General features: G+C 39.1%; 1 protein-coding gene across 4 annotated transcripts in view; it reads right to left on the bottom strand.

Annotated features, from left to right (window-relative positions):
• Nucleotides 1-25,401, bottom strand: part of PDLIM5 (PDZ and LIM domain 5) — a 125,817-nt gene that overhangs the window by 52,597 nt on the left and 47,819 nt on the right. For 2 of the 4 annotated variants that reach the window (XM_050973462.1, XM_050973465.1), the window contains exons 4-5: nucleotides 3,833-3,875; nucleotides 2,212-2,582 (exon numbers count right to left, since the gene is read on the bottom strand). In XM_050973462.1, coding sequence (XP_050829419.1) covers nucleotides 2,212-2,582; nucleotides 3,833-3,875 — 414 coding nt within the window. The remainder of the gene's footprint in view (nucleotides 1-2,211; nucleotides 2,583-3,832; nucleotides 3,876-25,401) is intronic. The other 2 variants (XM_050973463.1, XM_050973464.1) reach the window with 2 other exon arrangements.

The raw sequence follows: 25,401 nt of genomic DNA, 5'->3' as shown, positions 1-25,401 counted from the left end.
GAGGAAGGGAGGAAATTGTGAGTATAACAAGGTGCATGTCTAAAGCACTGCATTTGCTAAGCAGTGCCATCTATGAACAACATACAAGTTGGTTTTTTGCATGTTTTGAGAAAATGAATCATACAAGCCACAGAAACAAAATGGAATTCATTTCACATGGATCAATTATTCCAAACTTCGATGTTTGTGATATTTTACAGATGTCATTGATACCATTTTCAATTGGGAGAGATTCAAGCATCATTGTAGAAACTTAACTTTTCTAGGTAAAATTAAGTAGTCTAGCAGCAGACCAAGATAACCACCTTAGTTGGTTTGTCCGCTTGTTTTTGGTCTGTGCATTAGGACTGCAGGACACTTAGCCAGCCCAAACACAATACTGTAAGAAGGACTGCAATGTAAAGTGGGTTTTTACAACTCTGAAATGTTTTCCAACTTTTCTAAACTAGATCTGCAAGGCGGACAGTGAGACAGGAATTTCTTCACCTCTCAGCTGTGATTATTCATCCTCTTTGATGGTATTATTCATCCTCTAAGTAAGGTAGGGCACATAGCAGTGCTCACCCAGTCATCTCATCTTGATTGTCAAGTGCTTACTTTGTGCCTGCAGCACTTCCTTCCAGGAGACTTAATTTTGTTGCTATTGTTCCTCTTTTTTAGTACTAATTGCTGCTTTTGAATACTCCTTACACAGTTATTTGCTAAAACAGTATTCCTGGAAAGATAAGAGAGGGTTTGCCAAGAGTATTCAACAACTACACCAGCAGTGAACAAGTCCTTGGGATCTCTCAATTTCAACCCGCTTTTTGCAGAGTGGATTCCTGCCATCATCTGTTTAAGAAAGGGCTGGAAGTTACCATGGCTACAGTGCAATATAAAATGCATACGGGCTGCATTATGAGTCCACACATGGAAAATATTCATACTACAACATAAAGGGAATAAGTACCTAAGGAAGTAGGGTTTTTTACCCCATAAGAAACTCAACTGAAACTGCAATTTAGTCAACGTTTTAGTTGGCATTACCTTTCTGTAGGGTTCTTCATATACTTTCTATACTGAGAGAGTATCAGAGAAGAGAGGCACAAGGCCTGTTCTTCCAGTCCCTTTTTTTTTTTTTTTTTGTGGGATGGGAAATAGTAACCACAGCTTTTAGCTTTTAAGCCCAGGTTTCACATTTTTAAAATTGAAGAGAAACCTACAATTCCACTCCTGCCCTTTTTATTGCTTAATTCAACTGCTGGTCACAGAGGCCAACTGGCATGGAACTGCTCATGCCCAGCCTCCTCCTCTCCATCAAGCACAGCAGGCACTGGGATCTAGTCCCTGATGTGCTACAGCTTCCAAACTCTGCCCAGGATATTCTGGGAGAGCCCAAGGCATTCCCAGGCAAAATCTTGCTGCAGGTCTGAGTTCCCAGGACCGCTGCTGAGCTCAATTCAGTTTTTTAATCTATTGTTTACTAGTCTAGATGCTACACTAGATAAAGCCTTTCATGTCTCCTACAGTCCCTTAAATGTTCAGTCTCTGATGCCCATTTCAACATAAACAATTATTTGAATAAGGAAATTAGTCACATTTTAAATCTGCATTGCTTGTCTGGGGTGAAGGTTAAATTTAAAGTTCAGGCATTTATAATACCACACTGCAAAAAACCCACTTAACCCCATCAGTTTCCTAGAAAACATCTTAAAGCTTCTCCTGTATTGTGCAGAGAATTAGTGAGCCATCTGTCTGTCCCTCTGCCTCCCTTCTGGGACCTTTTTGCACTGGTTCTGCCAGGGTCACGGTTGTTCTTCCAGAGCCTCTCATTCCCGGCCATCACAGCACTCAATGACCCTTCTTGACAGACTGCTCTGCATTTTTGAGTGCCTGCTGCTTTCAGTCACTGTATTGGATGTCAAAATACACAGTGAGATCGGACATTGTAATTAATACCAGGCTTGTTGTAAGGTCCAGAACGTGGTGATAGAACACATCATGTAGAGCATTCCACGGTCCTTGTTCAATTTAGCCATGACACTCTATAAACTGACATGTCACTCGTGAGAAAAACCATCACCAAACGTCTAACTTTTAAAATAATTTCTGAGAGATCAGCTTCTGAGGAGCAAACAACTCCTCCAAGCTGTGTTTTCCTTGGCCCTCAAACAAGCCCGGCTTTTTTCCTGTGAGGAAAGACCCTCACAGCAAAAACAAAATCCCACCTACCCATTTTGCTGTTTACTCTCCCCCTGGTTCTCTCTGCCTCCTCGTCGCGGCCCCTCGGCTGCGTCCTGGGCGCCGTCGGCGGCACCGTGCTGCCGTGGGACAGGAACTGCAGGTTTGGGAGCGCCCGGCACAGCTGGCCAGGGCTCAGCGTTAGGCTTGGCGTTAGCATGCACTCCGGGCACGGCACACGCGGCCGACGCCTGCGCCGGCGTGAAGGCGGAGGACGGTGATGGGATGGAGGTGACCTTGGAGGAGGTTACAGCTCCAAACGGCCTCGGTGTCTTATTGAAAGCCACGCTGGCTGTGGCAGTGACTTTGGGTGCAACAGCAGAGGCAATGGGCACAGGCTTAACTACTTCGGTAGGTTCTGCCTATGTGGGATGAAAAACAAAACAGAGACACACAAAACCACGCCAAACGCATGCACATTCCTCAGCAGGCATTTTAGCTGTTCTCGGGGCAGATGACCCACCTGGTGCCAAGCACAGAAGCAAGCTTTACCAAGAGTGCAGCCATGAAGTGTATGGGAAAACAACATGAGCCGTGCATCTTCAGAGAGGGAATGATCCCAACATGCACAATCAATATGAAATTCCACAACGCTAGCTCCTCTTGGCATATCCAAAACAGACACTCCACAAATCAAACTCACAAGAAACTGAAAAACCGCTCTGTTGCAAAACCCAGCGGGTAAGTAAGTCATGTGGAAAAAACCAGAAAAATCCACATTCCATGTCTCAAACCCAATTTGAGATATGCACGTTCCCCATACACAAATGGAATGTGCAAGTGTTCACACACAGATCTGCTGCTACGACCTTTAAGAGCAGAACGAGAGCACATTGATACTCCCCAAAGTCCCCACACACCCATGTCAGATAATGCACACAAGAAATCTGATTTTCTTGTTTCCTTGGGTTTTTGTGCCAGGAACTATGTTTTAACATTGTTGTCCCCATACTGTGGCCTTTAAAGGTCATGGTCAGCAGAACAGTAATATACTACACGTTAATTATGTCCACTGGAGAGGCTTTTCAAGTACAGGCTATTTATAAGTATTTTCAAGTTTGCAAACAGCATTTTTATCAGAAAGAGGATTTTGAAACTGTTGTATAGAATAAAAAATTAGAAGAACTCAAGAACAAATAATTCTCCAGGGCTTTAAGGAAAGTGAGGGGACTTGTTCACTGAAATTGTAATATTTGGATAAGCTTCTCTCAAATACCAGGAAAGATTTCTGTGTCCATTAAAATAAACAAATCCCCACAAAAAATTTTAAAAATCAATGCCAAATTAATTCTACCTGCTTGTTTCTCTCTTAGATACAGAGGGAAAACAACAGCAATATCTAAAAAAAGAAAGGTTACAAGAGTTGGAGAATAGCTTTTTTTCACCTTCTTTTTTTCTTTTTGATAATCGTTTCCAGGCCTCTCTATTCTTTTTTAGGAGGGGAAAAAAGTAATCAAAGATCCAAATGCTGCAATACTCTCAATGTAACACATGGAAAAGAAGCATATTATACTGAAAGTCTGAATGCCAGTGCTTATCCACAACAGGGTTTGACAGATGGGTAACAGTTAGTGGCACATGCTACAAATCTTGGTTTTGATGATGAACATACCTTTGTCACATGAAAATGGTCAGGTTTTTGTATAGAAGACACTCTGGAAAAGAAAAACAAACATGTATGTAAAAACCAAATTCTTTCATGTTTAAGCATTTCACTGTTCTACCCACCACATCCACCCATACATACATAAAATATTTAATTTTCTTTCTTCTATAACAAGAAAGTATAAGAAGTATTCTTGTTAAGTCTACAGCACTGTTGTTAATACAATGAAAAGGCAAAACTGGACTGAATTGATTTCAGATATAATGTTAGGAAGTCTAGCATCTAGCATTAAGTACGATTAGATTTATAAATTCATAATTCTATGTCATCACTTCAGCGACTTCAACTCCAATCTGCTTTCTGTTTTTCATTCTTTCACAAGAAACTGTCACATAATTCCACAGCTCTCATCAATTTATCAATCTATCACTATTTATATTTTAAATAGTGCATATCCCATATACAGGCCTAAAACAGAACACTTCGTTTTAGAAAAACACAAATCCTCCCAAAGAACGTGGCAAGTTAAATAATACAGAAAATTTTTACAGTCTTTGGTTTTCAAAAATAAGGTTAATGTCCCTGCAATTCTATAGTAGATGACAAAAATAACTTTCTCCCAAACAATGGGCACACTGAGACTTCTGTGGGGTGGTGGGAAGGAAAGGAGGTATGGCAATGAAAAGGATTAAGTAGATCAAGAATTGACAGATTTTGTTATATCTAAATTGAAATGGCAACGTATAACAGGTAAAAAACATTAAATCAGGGTTTTTTCAGATTTGCATATACTTACTTATATGCAAAAATACACACATACGCTAAAATAAAAAAATATTAAAAAGCCAGCAAAAAATCTGATACAGTAACATTTTGTCTGCAAACATTTCTGCTGGTACACTTGAGTGTTTTCATCTTGTTCTCATAGAAGATTGGATTTCTGACACATCTTCTGAATAAGGTTTTGGAAACCTGCAGCTGGGTTCACATTTCCAAAAGACAATTTGCTAGGGAGGCAAAAAGTTTCATTTAACTGGAAATCAGCTAACAGAGGCTACAATTTAAAAACCCTTCTACTGTATAATCCAGCTTTTCAGTTTTTACCAGAAAAACATGGACAGCTACAAATTAATTAAGCACACTTGTTACCTTTAAGAACTCTCTTTTTTATGTTCCACTCTGCCCTCTTTTTTTTCCCCTTAACTATTTTGTCCACAATGTTTATTCCTTCCCTCAAAGTCATTTGGCCCTCAGGCCTCATCAGATCCCAGCAACAGGAATCCTGATGCAGATTCAGTATCTACCTTACAAAAAAGGGAAATACATATAATCCAGATGCCATGCTGACAGGAGGGAGAAAAAAAATTTAAGAAGGAAAAAATAAAGGAAAAGATGCATAGCATGAGAAGATGATGTTCTGCACTTGGCCTTCCCCACTCGTGCATGGCTGCTGACACACATTATGTCCACATCAACAGCAATTCTCAACAGAGAGAGGGTTTTGTCTGCTCTGGGGAACAGGTCCCTCCCCCCCTTTCCCACAGAGAGTGCAGCCTATGAAAGCCTGACCTCTGGCCCTCCACAACGCTGGGGTGCATCATTAATCTCTCCTAATTGCAGAGTTGTCAATTTGCAGTAACAAAAGCAACAAGAAGGGAGAAAATAATGCCAATACATATGGAAACATTTCTTTCTTAAGACAGTATGTTACGTGCACTTGTTCATTTTTAATACAGTAACTTGAAATGTTTGATCTATCTATTGAGCTGGACCAACAGGAAGAATTAGGAAGATATTAACCATTCAAGCCAACTACCACATTTCACACTTGAGAAAAAAATCTTCTCTTTGCTAATGCTAGACTTTTGTTTAAGTCACATAAAAGAAACATATTTATTTTCCTTTGCTTTTTACAAAATAATAAACTTTGAGTTTGCAATGGATTACACTGCCTCTATACTAATCAACACAGCGCTGAGCAAAAATGATTTTATGCCACTATTACCAGACAACCTGAAGATATACTTTTCAAAATTCATCTTCAAAAATATCACACAAGAAGAAAAAGAAAAGGTGGGGGAAAACAAAATCTTGATAACCAAAATGTTCACGATGTTCCTTGCAAACAGACAGACAACATGACATTTTCCCCACAAACATACTTTAACCAAACACATAAATTTGTGTGCCCCAGACATACTTAAAACAGTTTAACTTGGCCTTGTTGACTTCAGACCATAATCAGACTAAAAAAATCTGTGATTTATCCCATATTGTAAAAGGAAAATGCTCACCCAGCAAACTGAGCCACCAGGATCATAATGTGAAATATGCATGGTGGTTAGACAAGACAGTACAAAAGGAAATGCACACTACAAGTTGAAAGCACATCCAACACACACATTTAAGAAAATTCTTCCTTCAGGGCTATTTCCCACAATATTTTCACAGATACCACTGAACTGCACAACCAAAAAGTAATTAAACTACAGAATCATGCATATTCCTTAGCTGTTAGCACTTCACTTGCCACCTAGCAATTAAACATATTAGGATTTCATGAAGGTTTGGTCCCATTGAATGTATGAATAACTGATGATAAAAGTTTTCAGAATGAGATGACACAATTGCCCTGTTACTACTTACTAGAAAAAGCAGGATGGCTTCAAGCATGGTATTTTCTGAATGATTTAAAACTAGCAGTTCAGCATATTAGTTTACACAATACTTTCAATAACATACAAACAAAGCAAAGACACAAGAGCTCAGTATTTAGGCTTATTATAAACAACTCACACAAAAGACCTTGGCAAATGATTACTGTATCAAACTTCATAAGAATTATTATAAACAACAAAAACAGCAGCTGCAGTCATTGCTTACTGACAAACTATTCCTGAAAATGAAAGTGCATGATTTTTTTGCACAGCTTCTACATTAGTAATTTCTTTTTTACTGGAGGAAAAAAAAAAGCAGCTATATTTAGCTTGTGTAAACAGCTCATTTTGACCAAACATGATCAAATTTGCTGTCTAAACATACCACAAGACAATCCTCTCTGATGAATACTTTCATGACATTTAATGTAATTTAAAACATTCCAACTTCCAGAGCAGCTTTATTAGGAAAATGAATTAGTCCACTCTTGACTGTAAGCAGTAGGCCCAGCAAAAACTATTCATTCTTTAAATTCCCCTATTATGCATTCATTTTCCAAGTATTTCATCCAGTTAAAAAAAAAAAGAAAAAAAAAAAAGACAACACAAGCATTTTGACAGAATGCTTCTATAGTTACCAGTAAGTGGAAAAAGACATTATTAAAGCTAAAATTACAGCTGTTCATGCTTCTGCAGTGAGTACAATTTGATACACCACTTCCAAGGACTGATCATCAATTGCAACACTGTTATCTCAATAATCAACATTATGGAAGCAAACCCTCAGCCACTAAACCTCTAAATCTTCATTGAACCTAGAATCCAAAGAACATGTAAGAGCTCTCTTCTGAACTCCATTTAAAGCCCCATCATTCCCCATCCATTTAAAGCCCCTTAGTCAAGGGACTGTAATGTACCCATAACTTTAAAAGCACATGAAAACCTCAATGGGGAAGTCACAGGAAGGTAACTGTGCTTACATGAGCCCTTCTATAAACAAGGGGATCACATAACTCTGGTACTAATACAGCTGCTGTGTTTGCTGTTTTCATATTTCTGTAACCAGAAGGATTGTTCAAGCTCTTGTGAAAAATACAACAAGAAGGTGCAGCACCTTCAGGGAGTAATAGAATCATCCAGGTTGAAAAAGGTCTTTAAGACTGAACCAAGCCATAAACCTAACACTGCCAAGTCCACCAAACGAAGTCAGTGATGGAAAACTTCCTCTGGACTTTATTTGCTGTTCTGAACTGAACCTTTCTAACAGAAGGATGGAAAAGAGGAAGGATTCCCTTCCTGTCTCACATCCTGCCCTTCCAATTTTCAAAACTAACTCCTTTTTCGTAGCTGGTGAATCATCAGGAGACAAGTTTTGGCAGCAGATGCTACATCCCTGAAAAGCACTGGTGAGATCTTCCTTCTGAAAACCTGAATTTTTCATGGTCTTGGCATTTCAACTGATAGGGGAGAAAGCTAAATAAATTTTCTTTCTGTAAATTAGCCAACTTGTGGAACAAAGATGACAAGCAGAAAGCATTTAACATATATAACAAGCCATGACTTTCACTAAGGGTTATCTGAATATAAACAAACGTAGACATAATTTAAAGCACAGAAAAAGGAACAATCCAAATATATTTCTTTTCTTCCTTAAACACGAGCCCCTTCTCCATCACAGACACAATTAATTTCCTACCAATCTTGCTCTGGCTCACAACAACAGAAGAACAGGAAAATTGTTAAGCTTACTTCTTGTTGCAACTTACACACCTTCAGAAATGGTTTCCTTGCATACATTAATACAAAAACATACAACTGTGCTTCTCACAGTTTTATAGAAGCACACACTGCCCAAGGCAACATCACTTGGTACATCAGCATTTCAGCAATCTTGCCAGGGCAAGCATCTGTGGCCTTTAGGTGGCAAACCTGTTCACAGCCCAACACATGGAAAAGCAGAGGCAGCAAAATCATCATTAAGTAAAACTCAATGAAAATTGGAATCTGTTGCAGTCACTGCAAAAAAAAATATTTCTTTCCTTTTTGCCTTAAGAAACAGCAATGTTGTCAAATCTGTACTCTGGTCATTGTGGTTGCTAAGAAATGGCTGTCAACATTTTATTTCATCAGTCATTCCCTTCGTTATGGATTATTGTGCTAGCCTACATTTAGTTGAACACACCAAATTATGACAAATAGTGTTAATTGCAACCAAACAACGGAAATGTCAGTGCTGCACCCAGAGGGTGGCTGGGCACTAGAATAGATCTAGTTTGTGAGTCACTCTCAACAGATGCTACACTTTCAGCAAGTTTAAAACGGGATAAATTAATAGAACGTGTGTTCATTTGGTTTACACTGTAGAATACTTCACATCCTCAAAGTGTGCCTCCCCCAGCACACCAGGGTACAATGAAACACTAGGTCAGGTAAAAGAAAGAAAAATTATGTTCTTGCTTTTCTGGCTGCTTGACAGTTGGCCAAATCAAATTTAGGTCTCTCCTCTTAAATTTAAATAAGGTTTGTGATTTCATCATTATGTGTTAAAATAAACAGTGCTGATATTTTAGGAAAGAAAAAAGCTGTCCTCTGCTTTGGTATTCCTACCCACAAAGGTTTAGTTGTTTTTAAGACCTCCCAAAGACAACTACTCCTCATAGTCTCATTCCTGTGGTCTGTGGCAACCCTACCAATACATTTGTAAAGAGAATTTAAGTGCAGGCAGATAATATTTTATTCTATTACAGCAAAACCAAAAACCAAACAAAAAGCTAAGGAAAAAATACCACAGAATTTATCTCACTTACCTTCTGTCAGAGGCTTTTAAAAACATGTTTTTTGCTTCTGTGAAGGCAGAAAGTTTAGCAGTCTGGAGTTCCCATGTTATGGCTAGCCCTGACTAGGAGAGCACATCTGTACACAGCTGTCCATGACTCCCCCAGTAAAAGCCTGGACAGGTAAAGCATCCCCAGTACCAAGTATGGCCGATGCCCTGCAATCCTGTATGGCAGATTGCTGCCAGTTGTCTTAAAAAAGTCATAAAACAGCCCAGATACAAATGGTAACTCAGCATGTCTAAATAATCAAGATAATTTTTATCAGTTATGCCTTGCTACAGCTATATTTTTCTTTTCTTTAAGCCCTCCTAAAGCTGTCTTGCTAAGTAATAGTATTAGTATAGTGCTAAGTAATAGTATAGTATAATAGTGCAAGTGACAAGATAAAACAATTATATCTGGTTTTCTAATAAACTTTAATTTACACATTTGATTTTCTTCATCAGTGCTTATTAGATAGTAATTTTAACATAGCAAGCTACCTTTTAAAAACAGACATCTTAAAGAAAAGCACCAGTCTAAATAACCCACAGAGCTAGTCAGTCCTTCAAAACCCTTAAAAAAAAAGGGCTCAGCTTCACATTGACTTCAGTCTGTCATCAAATCTAAGTAATAACTTTAAAAAATTCAAAACTAAGCACTGAATTATTTTTGCCAGTGCTTTCCACAATATGGTGACTAATGTTTAAATTATCTCCTTTTAAATTACCTCCTTTGTTTAAATAAACTCAAAAGTGTAGTCATATCTATTTTAACTGGAAATTCACCACAAACAGCTCCCCAATCTCCAACATGTCCTTATACGGTTTTTATTTTTTTCCCTTAAGCATGTGTGTGGGAATGAGCATTTTTTTCTCAAATGAAGAATCTGGCAATTTAGAGAGCTGTTAGTTTATATTTTACTTCTTCTGGGAACTAAGAACATCTCTCTTCTACAAAGCAGCTCACCCATTTATTACTTCCAGGAAGTCTGAGAAGGTCAGTGGAAGTGTAGTTAACCAAATGGGATGAAAACTGTGTCTGAGGTGTCAGGGAGCAACAGCAAAGAAGAGCTCTGTCCTTCACTAGGTCAGCAGCATGGGAAGCAGTGTCACTCATACAAGGAACAATATGAGCAACCTAATAATTCAGCTTCTGAATTTCCATCTGTGGTGTTTCAAGCTGTGCATCGCCCTAACTACAATATGCAGAGATGTGAGAAAGACTACCACAACTGCATGGCTGTCAGGAAAACTACTGAGTTTGTGATTGATCCAGAAAAGCCAGGGACATGGCAGTAGTCACCAATAAAGAAAGATGATGATAATCTATTTTTAAAATTATAAACTCATGTTCATTTTAATAGGACACACTATGGGTTCAGTTATTTCCCATTAAGATCAGGAATACCACTAAGCTTTTGTCTGACTTCTCAGTGGGACCCACCAGCAAACCAGTCAATTTTCTTTCCTTCTCTGCCTTTCAGACACCTCTCTCCCCTCCCATGACACCCCAGCAGCAAGGGATGAATACTCATCCTCAAGGTGCACGAGCACAGGACCTGACTGGCAAAGTGCCACAAAGGCTGTCAGAGGCCCTTCCACCACAAGGACTCTGTAGCCAGCTGGTCTGTAGTTGGACACATTAACAGAAATCCAATTCAGCTAAACCCAGTTCATTATAGAAAATAAATAAACAAGTCCTGAGATTCTCAGTTTGGTCAAAAAGAATTCTCCCAGGCTTCAGGCCTGGGAAACTTAGAGAGGGAGAATGAAAACAATTATTATCTCTCTTTCTGTTCATGTTGTTTATAGATATGTACCTTCAGAGTGTGCCATTCATAGTTCACCAATAATGTGAAAGGTTTTTACTTTGAGATCAATCAGATTTCACCTTAGCAGTCCTGGTTATAAAAGGATGCTACCGCTTAATAAATTATCTCTATTTCACCTTCTGAACCATGGAGTAATTTCGTCTGTCCCTGACTAAACAGTGTCAAAGTCCCTAGGTGATGAGCAATGCTAAAATAGATTTGAACCCAAAGAAAAGACCCCCAGCCAATCCCATTCAATCCTAAATCCAGACACAGCATTGACCAGCCAGCTGGGTGCTGCAGAGACCCCAACCAATCAGATGTCCAAGCACAGAAATTTTGAACCCCCTATAAAAGGGAGCACCGAACAATAAACCCAGTTCTTTGTCACAAGATCCTCAGAGAGTTCTGCCACTCCTGTCTCCAACCAATGACCTAATGTAATACCAGCACACACCAGAACCAGCCCTCATTGCAGCAGATGTTTGGGGGGCTCCCACAGGCCATCCCCAAAGAGAAAACCACCACAGGTAGCACTGGGTGTGGATAGCAGAGCTGAAGCTCTAAAAAGCAGATGCCAGAATTATTACTGCATCAATTTAATGAGCAAGCACTTGCCAGAAGCTGTTAACTTTTCCACTACAGACCCTTGCTTTTCTTGCACTTTATCATTTCCACGTATTGTTTATATGGTTATATATTTAAGGTCATTTTAGCAGCATGTATTACAGGTCTAACATGCTGAGAAAAGTTATTTATGTCTCAACATAGCTGTCTGCTATAGTTCTAGATCTCTAACACTTCAGTTTGGCAGTTTTCTTGTATTTTTTTTTCTTTTCAACTGTGTATCAGGACCTCAAGTTAACCTGTCCAACATGTCTCACCATGCCTTCAAGGGAAAGAGAAGTCAAAGATGAACTGTCACACTATGAGCTGCAGCTGGAAATTATTTTGTATTCTGAAAAAGCCAAGCAAGAAATCAGCAGAGACCTTTAACAGTTCATTCCGGCAGTCAATAAATTGGCCAAAGAACCAATTATTTCGTGAAGGTGCATAAAAAAAAAAATCCTGGTATTCTTCTGCTGTTTGCAAAAACCATGAAAGAAGAGAAAAATTAATAAGCCCATCTGTCTCCAACTGATCTCACTAATTACAAAGTTTTCCTTTCCCACCACCTAGTTTTTGAAAAAAAAGACCTTTCATCCTTCTCAGCTCAAAATACTTAGGGGGTAACAGTCACAGCACACTTATAGCATATGAATTAAGTTGCTTTTGTGGGCAGCTAATCACTGATGGAAAACATCTGATGGTCGCAAAGCCTGTTGAGATCTGTCACAATGCTGCAAACATTACTTTCATCTTGCCTCATAGCCGAAGTGAGTAATATTTGACAGGCACAGTATGTGTTTTTATTACCTCATAGGGTTTTGTGCCACAGACATGACTTTCTACTGACAATATCCTGGAATTTATCAAAGGCAGTAATTATTAAAAAAAAAAGTGCAGAAAAAAATTCTTTAAAGCATAGCAGCTGTGAGATTCAGCTCGTACTTGGACACTCAACTCTGCAGCTACCGCTTACTTTGACATGAGGTGGTGCAACAGATACATATCTAGTTTAACTCAGTGGTGCTACTCAATTTGTATTTAGCAGTTTTACAGACCTCTTAGAAAATACTTCATAGCTGAAAACTTGCCTGCTTTTCCCAGCATTACCAAACACCCCATCTTTCTTATACTGTTATGCTTTCATGATGCTATCTTTCAGGAAGACATTTATTTTCCAAAGAGCCAATCATTATTTATTCTCATTTTACTGTTTACTAGATGAAGGTGGCAAGAGCTGATGAGTCAGGACACTAAAATTTTGATTCTCAACAGCTGAGAACTTGCATGGCAGAGGACAGGTTTTATTTGATCAGTGTCTCATTCTTTCCTGTGGGCTGAAGCTTGGGAGCAGTTTATCTAACAACACTTGTCAGTTCACTTACGTCTCTGAGGGTTTTTTCCCTATTCTTTACATCCCACATACACAGAAGTGCAAAATTAACTACCTGAGCTTAGGAAAATAACCAGTTACCTGCATAAGCACTAAATACACTATGTGGCCCGTTCAAGCTATCTTGAACTATTTTCAGCGTATGAAGGGCATAGCCCATATATAAACCATGTAAGCTTCTTTTAATCCATTTAGAGACAACTGTCCCTTGACAGATCACCACATATCCTTTTATAATTAAAGAATGCCTGCAAGTTAGCATCATAAACCATGCATGTTGGAGAGATGTGTTTTTCAAAGGAAAGCAACAGGTGTGGGGCATAGTCCGCAGTGGGAAAACAAAAGTGTAAATAGAGACAAGTAACATTATTCATGGCACCCAAATAATGAGATGAGTGTTTATGAAGGAAAAAAGGACACAGATTACACAGCTGACTGAGATAAAATGAACTTGGGCATCTTAGGTGAGGTAAGCTACCCATAACTTTTAAGAACCCAGAGTAGAAAAAACAGTAATAATAATTTTCCAAGTCTTAATTTTGTTCCTGTCATTTTTCAGAAGATTTTAAATAAACACTATCAAGCATGTCCCACAGTTCAGATAACACCAAATACAATCCACCCCCACCCCACTTTCTGAAATAGGGGACATAAGTGTCTCTCTCAAATATATTCACATGTTATTCAAATTCAAAGGTAAGGAGAGTAGTATTTTAAGAACTGTTTAAACTTCTCAAAATTCAAGCTTTTCCATTTATCTGGACTTGGCCAGGAGTGCAGGAAGCACCACTGCTGACGCATTACTGCTGAGCAACTGCCAGATCCCAAGGCTACTTCTGGTTCTGGCAAGTAAACCAACAGGACTTTTAAAACGTTTTGATCAGAATATTTTTGGACCTGGATCATTTGGACCACTCCTTCAAGCTCACTATCTTTTTGGCAGTCTCACTGAACTGTTGAATTTGATGGACATTTGACTTAACCCAAGCACAAGACCCTCAAAGATGCCCCAAGAAAGCTCTGCCTAATGTTTGCAGAGAGTCATTGTTTAATTGAGTTTCTGAGATCTTTCTAAAAGCACTTATCCTTACATAACTGGTATAGAGAAGAAATAAAAATAAAAGATCAGTGTCCAAAGCACTACAGACAGTACAGTTATGCAATTCTCAGGAAGCTTTTAATCAGGCTCTTTGTAAATTAGTAGCGCAGTCAAAACCAGATTTGTGTTGTTGCATTCCTTAGGAAATTACAGTGCACGCAAAGCACATCAGACTTCCAAAGCCAAGCTCCCCACACCAATACAGGCTTCCCCTTTATTTCCTAGCTTGAGACCTTGACAGCTTTGCTCTTGTTCTCCTTCTGCAGCTGAATCAGAGGCTGCTGAAAACTTCCTCTAATAAAAACCCCAAGGGAAAAACAAGACACAAGGCAGCATGATGACAACAACAATGACAAGACTGGTTTCCATCACAGTGAAAGAATTTCTTCAACTTCATGTTCCAGTCCTCAAACATTCACTGGAACAAAACATGTCTCAGCAACAGGCACAGAATAACATTAGCTGTTACTACAAATTGTTTTTATAGCTGCACACTGGGAAGAAAGCAGGAGCTAGAGCACTCCTGGCATTCCTGTTTCCATTTTGTAACTGGATTGCTACCATGATAGGCTGCACATGAGCAGCAACACATGCCTGTAGCCCAGAGAGCTAAACACGTCCTGGACTGCATCCAGAGCACCGTGGGCAGCAGGGGTGGGAGGGGATTCTGCCCCTCTGCTCTTCTGAGACCCCACCTGCAGGGCTGCATCAGCTCTGGGGTCCCAGCACAGGAAGGACATGGACCTGATGGATTGGGTCCAGAGGAGGGTCACCAAGATAATCAGAGGGATGGAGCATCTCCCCTATGAGGAAAGGCTGAGAGAGTTGGGTTATTCAGCCTGGAGAAGAGAAGGCTCCAGAGTAACCTTACTGCAGCCTTTCAATATCTGAAGGAAGCCTACTAGAAAAATGGTGAGGAACTGTCTACAAAGGAAATGGCCTTAAACTGAAAGAGACTAGTTTTAGACTGGATATGACGAAAAATTTTTACTCTGAGGGTGGTGAGGCACTGGAAAAGGTTGCCCAGAGAAGTTGTGGACGCCCCACCCCTGGAAGTCTTCAAGTCCAGGCTGGACAGGGCTCCAAGTAACCTGGTCTAGGTGAGAGGTGTTCATTCCCAGGGGAGGGGGCCTGGAGCCAGATCTTTAAGATCCTTTCCAAGCCCAGACACTCCATGATAAGGTTCTTCTGTAGCAGCACTGTGTGTTTTGCAGGTCCAGCTAAGGTCTGAAGGGAGGCAGCAGCACTGCAGCATATTAGAAACACAAGCACCATGCAACTCGGTTACAGTGGCATTTGTTTGCTGTGCAAGATTGGTGTTAGATTATTTTCAGACATGTCTATGAGCCTCCTTATATCATGCACTCTCTAAATAAAATATAATCAGAGACTGATTTCAGCAAATGAATGCATCCCAAATGACTCTCTGTATCCCCCCCAAAAAGCACATAGATATACCCATGAGTAATTTGGACCAAATACATATAATCTGGGGCATGAAGGAGTTTTAACAGCTGCATTGCTCTGATGCAGCTGTTCACAATTACTGACATGTGTTGCAAGGCACTTCTGATTACTGTGTGTTTAATCTATATATAAATGCTTTATTTTACTACTCAAAAGCTTGGCATTTAGATGGTATCTGAAAGGCTTCAAAACTGATGTCTGCCTGTGATGTCCCAGCTGGCTATTTCAAAGTGTGCCAACAAAATAAAAATGTCACCAAAGATCATGCCACTGAGGTATCTGTGCTATTTTAAGAAGCGAAGATAAACTGTGGCCAACTTCAGATTGTTTCTTTAAGTCTTTTGCTAAACAACTAGAGACACAGATTAAAATAAATATGCAAGGTCAATGGCATCCTAATTTACATGCTAGCTAATGAGTCCCTGAACTTACAGAAAGGTATAGTATGAGTTGCACGGGTTAAACCAGAAACGGGTAGAGGGGTTTTACTTGAGAGTGGGAATGGCAAATGGCCATCAGTCACATGGAAGAACCTACACACTGCTTCAGTGTTAACAAAAAAAAGAGCAGTTATGGGGAGAACATTGAAATTATTTACCTGAAATATAAGAGCTTTGAAAGCAGTGGCTCGCTGACTGCAGAAAATGTTTGTTACAAACAGCTGGAGGCTGATTTGATCATCCAAATTATTTTTATATGGATGCTGCTTTACTAAAACATATTGTCTTAGTGAGCCATGGGGAAAAGCGCAACTTCACATTCTACTCACCTGAAGGCATTTTTTTCATGGCAAATAAAGTCATGGGTCTCAGCTGCTTCCTACAAGAATCTTTAGGCATGGAAAAGCATAAATTTTTAGGCATGCACTTCTTGAGTGATCTCTTTGGATAAAGATCAGCTCAACTATTCAGACATCTCTCAATAACACATTTATGTTAAGCAGACCAATGAGCAATACAATTTTTCTTGGCCCAATTGCTATCTTCAAGAGGAAACATCCACAAACAAAGAGGAAAATAAATCACTGACTTGTGAAAGACTTAAGATTTCTGCAGTCTTTTGCAAAAATGAGGAAACATTTCTACACAGTCCTGAAAAATATTCTGTGTATTTACACAAAGCTTGGGCTACCATGGTTTGGAAACAAAATAGTGCCAGCCACCCTCTGGTCTCCATAGGTGATATCCCATAATCATCTTCATTCCAACAGCCACATGCACAAAGCCTGATTTTTGGAGAGCTCTCAACAGGGCTGGTCCTCACCTACTCAAGACTTTCCTACAGGCTTGACCAGTCCAAGAAGCACAGAGTTTGAAATGACTCACTACAAGAGCTCTCTAATCCCACACTGAAAGACTTTCATACCTACCATCACAGAAATCTGATCACCTGGGTCCTGCCCATTTTTGCCAGTTTTCCCTTTTGCCTCCCTGCCCCACCATGAGCAGTCTACAGTGATCTAAGGCAGGGAGTAGCATTAGACCATTAATGACATGCTCTGTATCTCCTATTTCCTCTTCTACTTACCTACACATGTAGCAGCTAAGTCTGACAGATCCTCTTTAGGAAGAGCAACTTAAAGTGAACAAACAAAAGCATCACAAACAAGCAAACCCCACTCAGATAGATAGGCAGGAAAAAATTCTGAAAATGTCAAGAGGTAATTTAATTCAGTGACTAATCATTAGACAAGTTTTCCATGGAGTTTAAAAAATACAAAACTAAACAGCAGGAACATGGTGCATCATGAGAAGGACTGGATGAATTCTTCACATTTTTCATGAATAAAATCATTGGGGAGAATTATACAATGAAAAGGGTAGGCAAGAGTAAATATCTAAAGTTTGCAATACTCCAGCTCGCCCTCATACTTCCTTTTGGCCTCACCCACAGTTTGCAGCTATTATTAACAAAGGGTCATTCTCTAAAGCTAATGTATGGGAGGCAAAAAAGAAACCTACCTCAGACAAGAAAACTCTAATGATCAAAATAATTATAAAAATGAAAGGTGTAATTTTTAAAAAAAAAATTATGAGTACATCCTCAGAAAAACACGCAAACAATTTATAACCTTTTTCATCTTTCTCCTGCAAAGAAAGCAAAAGCAACCAGAAGGAATAGTTTCACAGTGTCCCTTTAGATCTTGATCAACAATGTGCCCTGTCTGCTAATTACTTGTTGATAGCAGAAGCAGTTCAGGTCCAGCCCTGCAAGGTATTATGTTTCTCCAGGAAGGCTGATAAATGCCTCAAGCTCCATTATCTTTTATAGCAGATTAAGTCTTTCCCATTAAATAAAGAACCTTTTTTTCTTCCACATCAAGAGGAATTCAAAACTTTATAACCATGTTTTATCCCAAAATACGTTTGTCCTTTCTAGTTTAAAAAAGAAACAGATCTAAGTTATGAATCCATCATTCCTACGAAGATAAATCTACCAAATTAAAACAGTTCATGGTTTCCCTGACCCTCCCCCCCTCACCACTCACCTGCTTTAAAATTATCAACAATAACATTGAATTGATTATTACTAATTTCAGCACTGGCATGCTACCTCCACTCACCTCTACGTGTTGCATACCATAGGATTTGTAAGCAACAACTACATGGTGTACTGCAAAAATAGCTAATCTTAGTGTCTAATGTATGTAAGGATCATTTCTTTCTGACTAAAATAAATGAAGTGACTCACAGATTTTATTAATTGACATAAGACATTGTGTTATAAAACCCAACCTAACAGTTTTTCACATAGATGGCTATGAAGTGCCACTCCCATCTAATTATCTTCTTCCTAGTTCCATTTCCTGCCAAAATACTCTCTATATGGTAACTGAGATTTCATATTGATTTTTTTTCTTTGTTGTTGTTGTTTTTTTAATGAGAAGTGTTTATCTGAGTTGTGATGAAACTTGAATTTGCCCCAAGTTCCATGTAAGGCCCTATTCACAGCACTGTGCCACCTGAGTCTAGCAGCCCTGCCATAAGGGAAACTTCCATCTGCCCTTGCTCCAACTTGCTCTAATTGCACTAGGAGCATTCTTCTCCAGGACAGCTTCCTTCAGCCAAGTGCAAAAGCTACAAAAATCCCATCACCATACTATCTATATAATGGAGTTATTCAACATGGCCCCTTTTTAGGCAGCTCCAAAGTTCCAAAGCTCCAAAGATGCAACACACAAATATTAGTCCAGCATTCACTTAATCATCAAGTTAATGGAGCAGTCACTTATGAGTTAAGAAGATTTTGTGGAAAATGACTGACTTGTCCAGTCAGCACCTTCCTGCCAAGACTTGGAAAGGACATAACCGGCAACTCTTTCAGTCAATCGCCTCCAAGATCGGTATTGACAGCAGGCACACTTAAAAATTTCAGTACTTGAGAGACCTTGAATGGAAAATATTACACATTTTTGTACTTGCAAAACCTGTTATACATTATATTTAGCCCAGTACGTGCATTTTAGTGACTCCTGTGTCACTGAGACTTATAGTCTGCTCATGTGGAGGAGCTTTGTATGTAAAAGAAAAATAATCTGTTAGCAATCAAGCAGCATTAGTTACCTCTGAAGTCACTGTCCTCATTAAAAGTTTGGCTTCCTACACTCTGTAATACATTTTAAGAGTGCATACTACATTCCATTTTTTGCATAGAAGCTTAGAAGCTACAAGAGACACTATACAGTCAGTAAGACTGACTGACTAGGTTTGGTCATTTTCCCTCCAGAAGACACTGAGTGTTAAAAGTCTTTCCCCCCTATAATGAAACTCACATTACTTGTCTAATCCAATCCCATCTGCCAAAACGGTGTCTCATACAAAGTAGCAATCAGTCAAAAGATGAACAGAAACAACAGACTAGGCCAAAGAAGCAATCCCCCAAAATAATTGCCACTCAGAAAACCCATTTAACTGTTTGGTGAAGAGCTTATTCCAAACAGAAATCAACATCAAATATCAACTTCAAACCAGTCTTAGCTGCTGACATAGATTTTCTATAAGTTTTGTGTCTCTCAGACAATGGCTTATAACCTCTCACACTGCACATTTATTTTATTTTGGAAGATTTTGTCCTCCGCCACACCCACAAAAATATGACATCAAATTTTCATGAGGTTTTGTTGTTTGTTTTGTTGGGGTTTTCCAAGTTATATTCAAATTGTATCTTGGCAAGAGTTGGAAATGTGAGGAAATTGAGGCTTGCCAAAACCGTGGGAGAAAATACTCAGCAGACATCATAAACTTAGAAGTTTAAGACATTAGGAAGAATATCAAAGATTCCAAAATATGAAAGCATATAAATCTGTTGTAAATTTAAATATAAGAGAGATTGAAATGATTTGCAGATTTCATGTTAACAGACAAACTCTGCTCAGCTAAAACAGCCACAGGAATGCTGGAAAAAAGCTGAAGCCTAACATGAACCAGTGTTTTACAAAGCAGGGATCAAACACTGTTAGCATCAAGTGTAATTAAGTCTAAACTGAGAAAATATACAAGAACAGTTTATTCCATGTAGAAGATAAGTAGATGTCACTAAGTAAAAACAAATAATCCAGGTTCAGTTCTGGTTCAAACAGTCACAAGTCCCTCACTGTATCCCTGAGTTCCATTTTCAGAATTAACAAAAGTGAAGAAAAATGCCCAGATTTTTAAGTGGAATTATTACCTAAAATGTTCTTGAGATATTTCAATAGCTTATTTTTTTTCCATTTCATCTCTATACATTTATTGCTACTTTTTTTGTTGGTAAATTCCCATGGACTAGAACCAAAGGCAAGTTTTTGTCATCTTTTATCCTTGCAGAAGAGATCTCATTCAGCACAATGATCCAACCCTAATATCTCTGTGCTGCAGATGTGCCACTTCTGCTAACGCTGTCCTTACTTGAAAGTTTCCTAATTCTTTGAAACATAATATTCTTACTGACAGTTGCTTCCCTGCTTCTCTTAACATCCAAATTTCCATTTCTCAGAGCTCCCTGAAACTGGCAGGAGCACTTCCTTGTATTGATTAGATGCCTTGGGTTGGGGAGAAGGATCTGACATCTCCAGCAGCAGCAAGTGGTGTCAGGTCATGTGCAAGACAGAGGAGGATTGTGGCACAAACACCAAACAAACGCAAACAAAGGGCAGTTCACAATTTTAACAAAGTTGAGATAGGGTCTCTCAAACCTCCTTACTCATCACAGGAAGGAAGAGAAACTTTCCTTTCTGAGCACTTTTTGGGCAGAGGCTGTAACACAGGACTCCACCAGAAGCACCATGAGGTCAGGAGGAAAGCATGTCCTCTGGGCCCCTGCCCCAGCAGGGAGCCCAAGTCCTTTCAAGGCCAGAAATTGCTGCATCTCCATGAATGAAAGAATGTGCACATGAGCAACTGAAAAGACAAAGGGCTTTTTTCTTTTTTTTTTTTCCTGGTGGGAATAAGGATTCAGCTGTGACTAAACAGCGTCAGATGAATCCTGAAGACTTCATGTCTCAAGTCTCAAACCACAAAGATGACAAAGGCTCAGATCTTGTGCAGACCCTCCCAAAAGCAGAGAGGGTGCACAGAAATAAGTAAAGAAAACTGTCTTTCTGCCTGAACAGCTCACTGTGAATTAGGTAAAAGTGGGGATACACTGCGCATTGGAGGAAATTGCAACAGGGGGGGAAAATAAATCAGTGTGAGAAAATGTTTTTCATGTACATACAGCAAAAACACTTCAATGTTGTTAGCCTGTCTGAGACAAGAATTATGTTTCATCTATCTATGTTGATAGATAGATGAAACAACGCCTATAAGACCCCAGCTAATTATTAGTTACAAGTGTTTATGATAATCAAACCCACATGTCTTGTGTAAGCACCCGGGTTCTCACCATGCAGGTGTTACAAGGCACAGTTTAGTTCTCACTCCCCCCTCATGCTGAATCATCGGAAAGCAGCCACAGTGGGTCTGGATACCAGACTAACAGGTTCACTGATACAATACACAGACAATCCCTACTGGTTACCATTCTCTTGTTATTTTTCAGGCTGAGTGTTCAGTCCAGAACACATCCACTGAAACACATCCTATTCAGTGTCAAGCTGAAACACACCCTGCTGGAAAATGTGAAACAGTAGGGATATTTAAAAAAAAAAAAAAAAAAAACCCAACCAAAAAAAACAAAACCAAGAAAACACTACACCAATTTATACACAGCTCTTTGTTAGTCAATCACCAGGCAAAGCTAGATTTCACTTCTAATACTGAATTAACAGCAGCGTTAGAAGATGAAAAACTCAGGTCTATTTTACTGGGCCGTGGAACTCTACAGTGTTTCATTGCAACACTCAGGTGCACACCCTTCCTCATGTTTTATTTTGTTGTAGGAAACTTCACTTTGGGAAATGAAACCTATGTGCACTCCAAAACCAAAAAACTATTTAACAGTTGAAAGGATCTACATCAAATATAGCAGATCTATGTCATTAATAACACATAAAAAGAACTCAACAAGCAGTGTTTGCCTATGGGGCTCTTAACAGCATGAGAATATTTGAGGGGAGTTTGTGTTACCACAAGAACACAAACTTTATTACACAAGGAACTAAGCAAAAATGACTGGTAATAGTCATACCTGATTTATCATCATGATACTTTATTTCTCCTAGTATCTTCTACTGAAGCCCTCAGAGCCTCCATGGCTATCAAGTAAGATCAGATCTGACTATGTGAAGGGCAAATAAAGGTTATTTGCTTAAGAGGAAATGTCTAGTTTTAGGAAATCAAACATTAAAAGCCAGCCAAGTCTGCTGCAAAAACAGAAAGTGAACTAAAAATTTAAAACCTATGCTTAATCACTACATCAGTTCTAACAAATAAAAACCCACCTGATATAGTAAGATCAGTAACTGAGGACATTTTGCAAGTAATATAGCATTTTAAAACAGCAGTAATCAGGTGCTGCCTACAGCAGGTAGTATTACTAGAGAAACAAAAATATGTTTTTCTACATTGTGCTGCAGTGCTTATGGGGTATGGGTGAATACCACGGAAGTCCATTAGAAAATAAGGAAATGAAAGTCAGAATTGCATCAAAGGCCTCCTGGAGAATATTACTTCATTAAAATCACTTCAAATGAAACAAAATGTAACAAAAACCTAAGAATATCACTTTTCTGATGGCTTTCTGCAACTCGATAAAGAAAAAAAAAACAAACCTACGCTCCCCTCTGGGGATTATTTATAAAAGGGAGGAAAGCAGTAACCAAGAGAGCTTCCTGAAACACAGCTATGAACCTTTTCCTCAGAAAAACTAAAAAGCAGGACTCAGCCAGGAAATCACACTAAGAGCAAACAACATTGCTTTCTTATCAGTCTTCAAAATCTGAACTATTCCACAGCTCCATTTCTGCCCTTTTTTAAAACAAACCCAAACTGGACCCTAAACCAATGCCCCTTCCTCCCCACCCCAAGAAATCAACATGCCTTTCAGCATCTCCTCTGTGAAGAGATAATGAAAAATAAAAAGTGCCTGGATTGTTCTTGCACAGCCACAACAGCTCTTGACAGCAGTGGCACAGTCCAAAGCACCTGGCATGTAATTGCCACAGAAAGGCTGACTTAATATTGCACTGTCAGTGGAGACTCCTTCCCCATGTACGAAGTTGGCACTTGTACCCCCCCCCCTTTAAGCAGAAGCTTTATTGTATATCACAGGGATATTGACAGTCAGCAAAATGAACTCCTGTGGTTTTCAAGAGGTTTTTTTAGATTTCCATAATGAAGGTCAGCTTAGTTGTGTTCCTACCTTCCTAAAATGCATATATTTAATATATGGGAAGTATTCAATCTGCTCCTTAGAAGCATCTATGTTACTAAAGATCTCTAATGTGGGGATGTTTGAGCATGTATCTCACGTTCTGTCTATACCCTTCAACAGCAATGAGAAGGCTTTGCAACACACAGAATATAAAGCAACTTAAAGCAAAACTAACTTAAAGGGGTTTGCAAGCTGGAAAATGCTGTTAAGTAACAGTCAGACTCTTAGTAACACTGGTCACAACCCACTCAGCCTAGATGTTTTCTGTATTAAACTTCAGCTTGCAAATGTTACTTCTTGCTTGCAGCAAAGAGTATATGAACTGAACAATGTGGAGCTCATTAAGCAATTCCCTGCTGTCCACAGAGATACTCCTCAACCCAGTTTTGGGGTATTTTTTAATTCTGTAAGACAGGAGACAGCTATTGGTTATTTCAGCAAGTTATTCTAAATCGCAAGCAGTCATTTATCATTATCATATCTTTCATCCATTAGGCAGGGCACTGCAAGCCCATCCTCACCTTGCATACTGAGCCACACTGTCCATCTAGCACATGCCAAGATGAAGTAAGATTATCTAAATTACAGGTACTTCCTACTGAATTACAGCATTTCAGGAAAAACATATGTGAATAAACCTTCACTGCTCCTGTCTTCACAGACAGAAATCAATTGTGTCAGATCTAATCAGAATACAGATTTATTTTAGTTTCATAATAGAGTGAAAATAGGCTTCTAAACTACTGTACACCTAAACATGAAGCCAAAGCTATTGCCTTTCTAATGATCTGCTTGTGTAAAGCCACATTTCTTGCACCCCAGATTTTTATCAGCTTCTGCTGATTATAACATCTGAGCTACTCTCCCAAGCAACCTTCCCAACCTTTATTCCATCAAGGACTTGGACTAGGAGGGTAGGAATTTGAAAATTTATCCCAAATTGAACTTAGAAGCTCTCAGGTTGTGAGAGACAGTTTCTTGATGATTGCCTCCTCGCTTTTACACAAAAGAAGGTGACATTTTTAAATATCCCGCTAATCTGACTGCCCATGGTTTAACCCACTATGGTATAATTATGTAGATAAAACCTCAAAAACATAAAGGTAAAATGGATGCAATTGCTGCAACTCAGAGGCGATATTTTGCATTTCCCTGGTGGCAAACATACTAAAAATAAAATGAAAACCGAAAAAAACCAGAACAGTAACAGTGTTAATGTTTCTTCTCTAACTTCCCTTTGCTTGATTTGCAACTTCCTGAGGTGGTATTAACTATGTGGGGGCCAGAGGGGAACATACCTGAAATTAAAAGTGAAAAAACATCTTTAAACTTAAATTTGAAGGAAATATTTTGATGTTCAGTAAATAGCAATCTGCCTTTGGCACTTGCCATTGCCCACCATCTTTATCTACTACAGTATTTATGTTCCTATGCTACTTACAGCAGTAACCTCAAGAAACTGTACAGCCTTTACAAATCTTCTGCAGCTCTAAAGATTCCCAGCAAAACCCTACAGTACACAATGTGAGAGAGGCTGCTATTACTGTTGCTTAACTCACCCTCAGTCCCACCCATTTTCCTGGCAGATGGGTAGGTATCACCCTGTACAAGTCACTGAACTCTTGTTTTTTTACCCTGCAACCTTCCACTTTGATCCCAGCAACTCTCCTTTGAACTTCCAAGCAAGCCTTTAGTTTGTTGGGTTCACTTAGCTGCAGCATGTTCTGTGGTTCATCTAATTGCTACCTGACCAGCAGCAAAGTGCTACGTACAAGACAACTCTGAATTTCAGCTGGAAGCAAGAGCTGTACCCTTCCATTTATTTAGTGTGTGGGCAGGCTTTCCAAAGGCATGGCTTAGCTAGCTAAACTTACTCAGCTCCTAAATTAGGAGCAAAAAGTTCCTACCTTGCTTCCAACAAGAGCATAGATTT

This window comes from Serinus canaria, chromosome 4 (assembly GCF_022539315.1).
Source record: "Serinus canaria isolate serCan28SL12 chromosome 4, serCan2020, whole genome shotgun sequence".
In the NCBI taxonomy this organism is placed as follows: domain Eukaryota; kingdom Metazoa; phylum Chordata; class Aves; order Passeriformes; family Fringillidae; genus Serinus; species Serinus canaria.
Note: the sequence above shows the minus strand (reverse complement) of the source record. Positions and strands in the feature narration are given on the sequence as shown.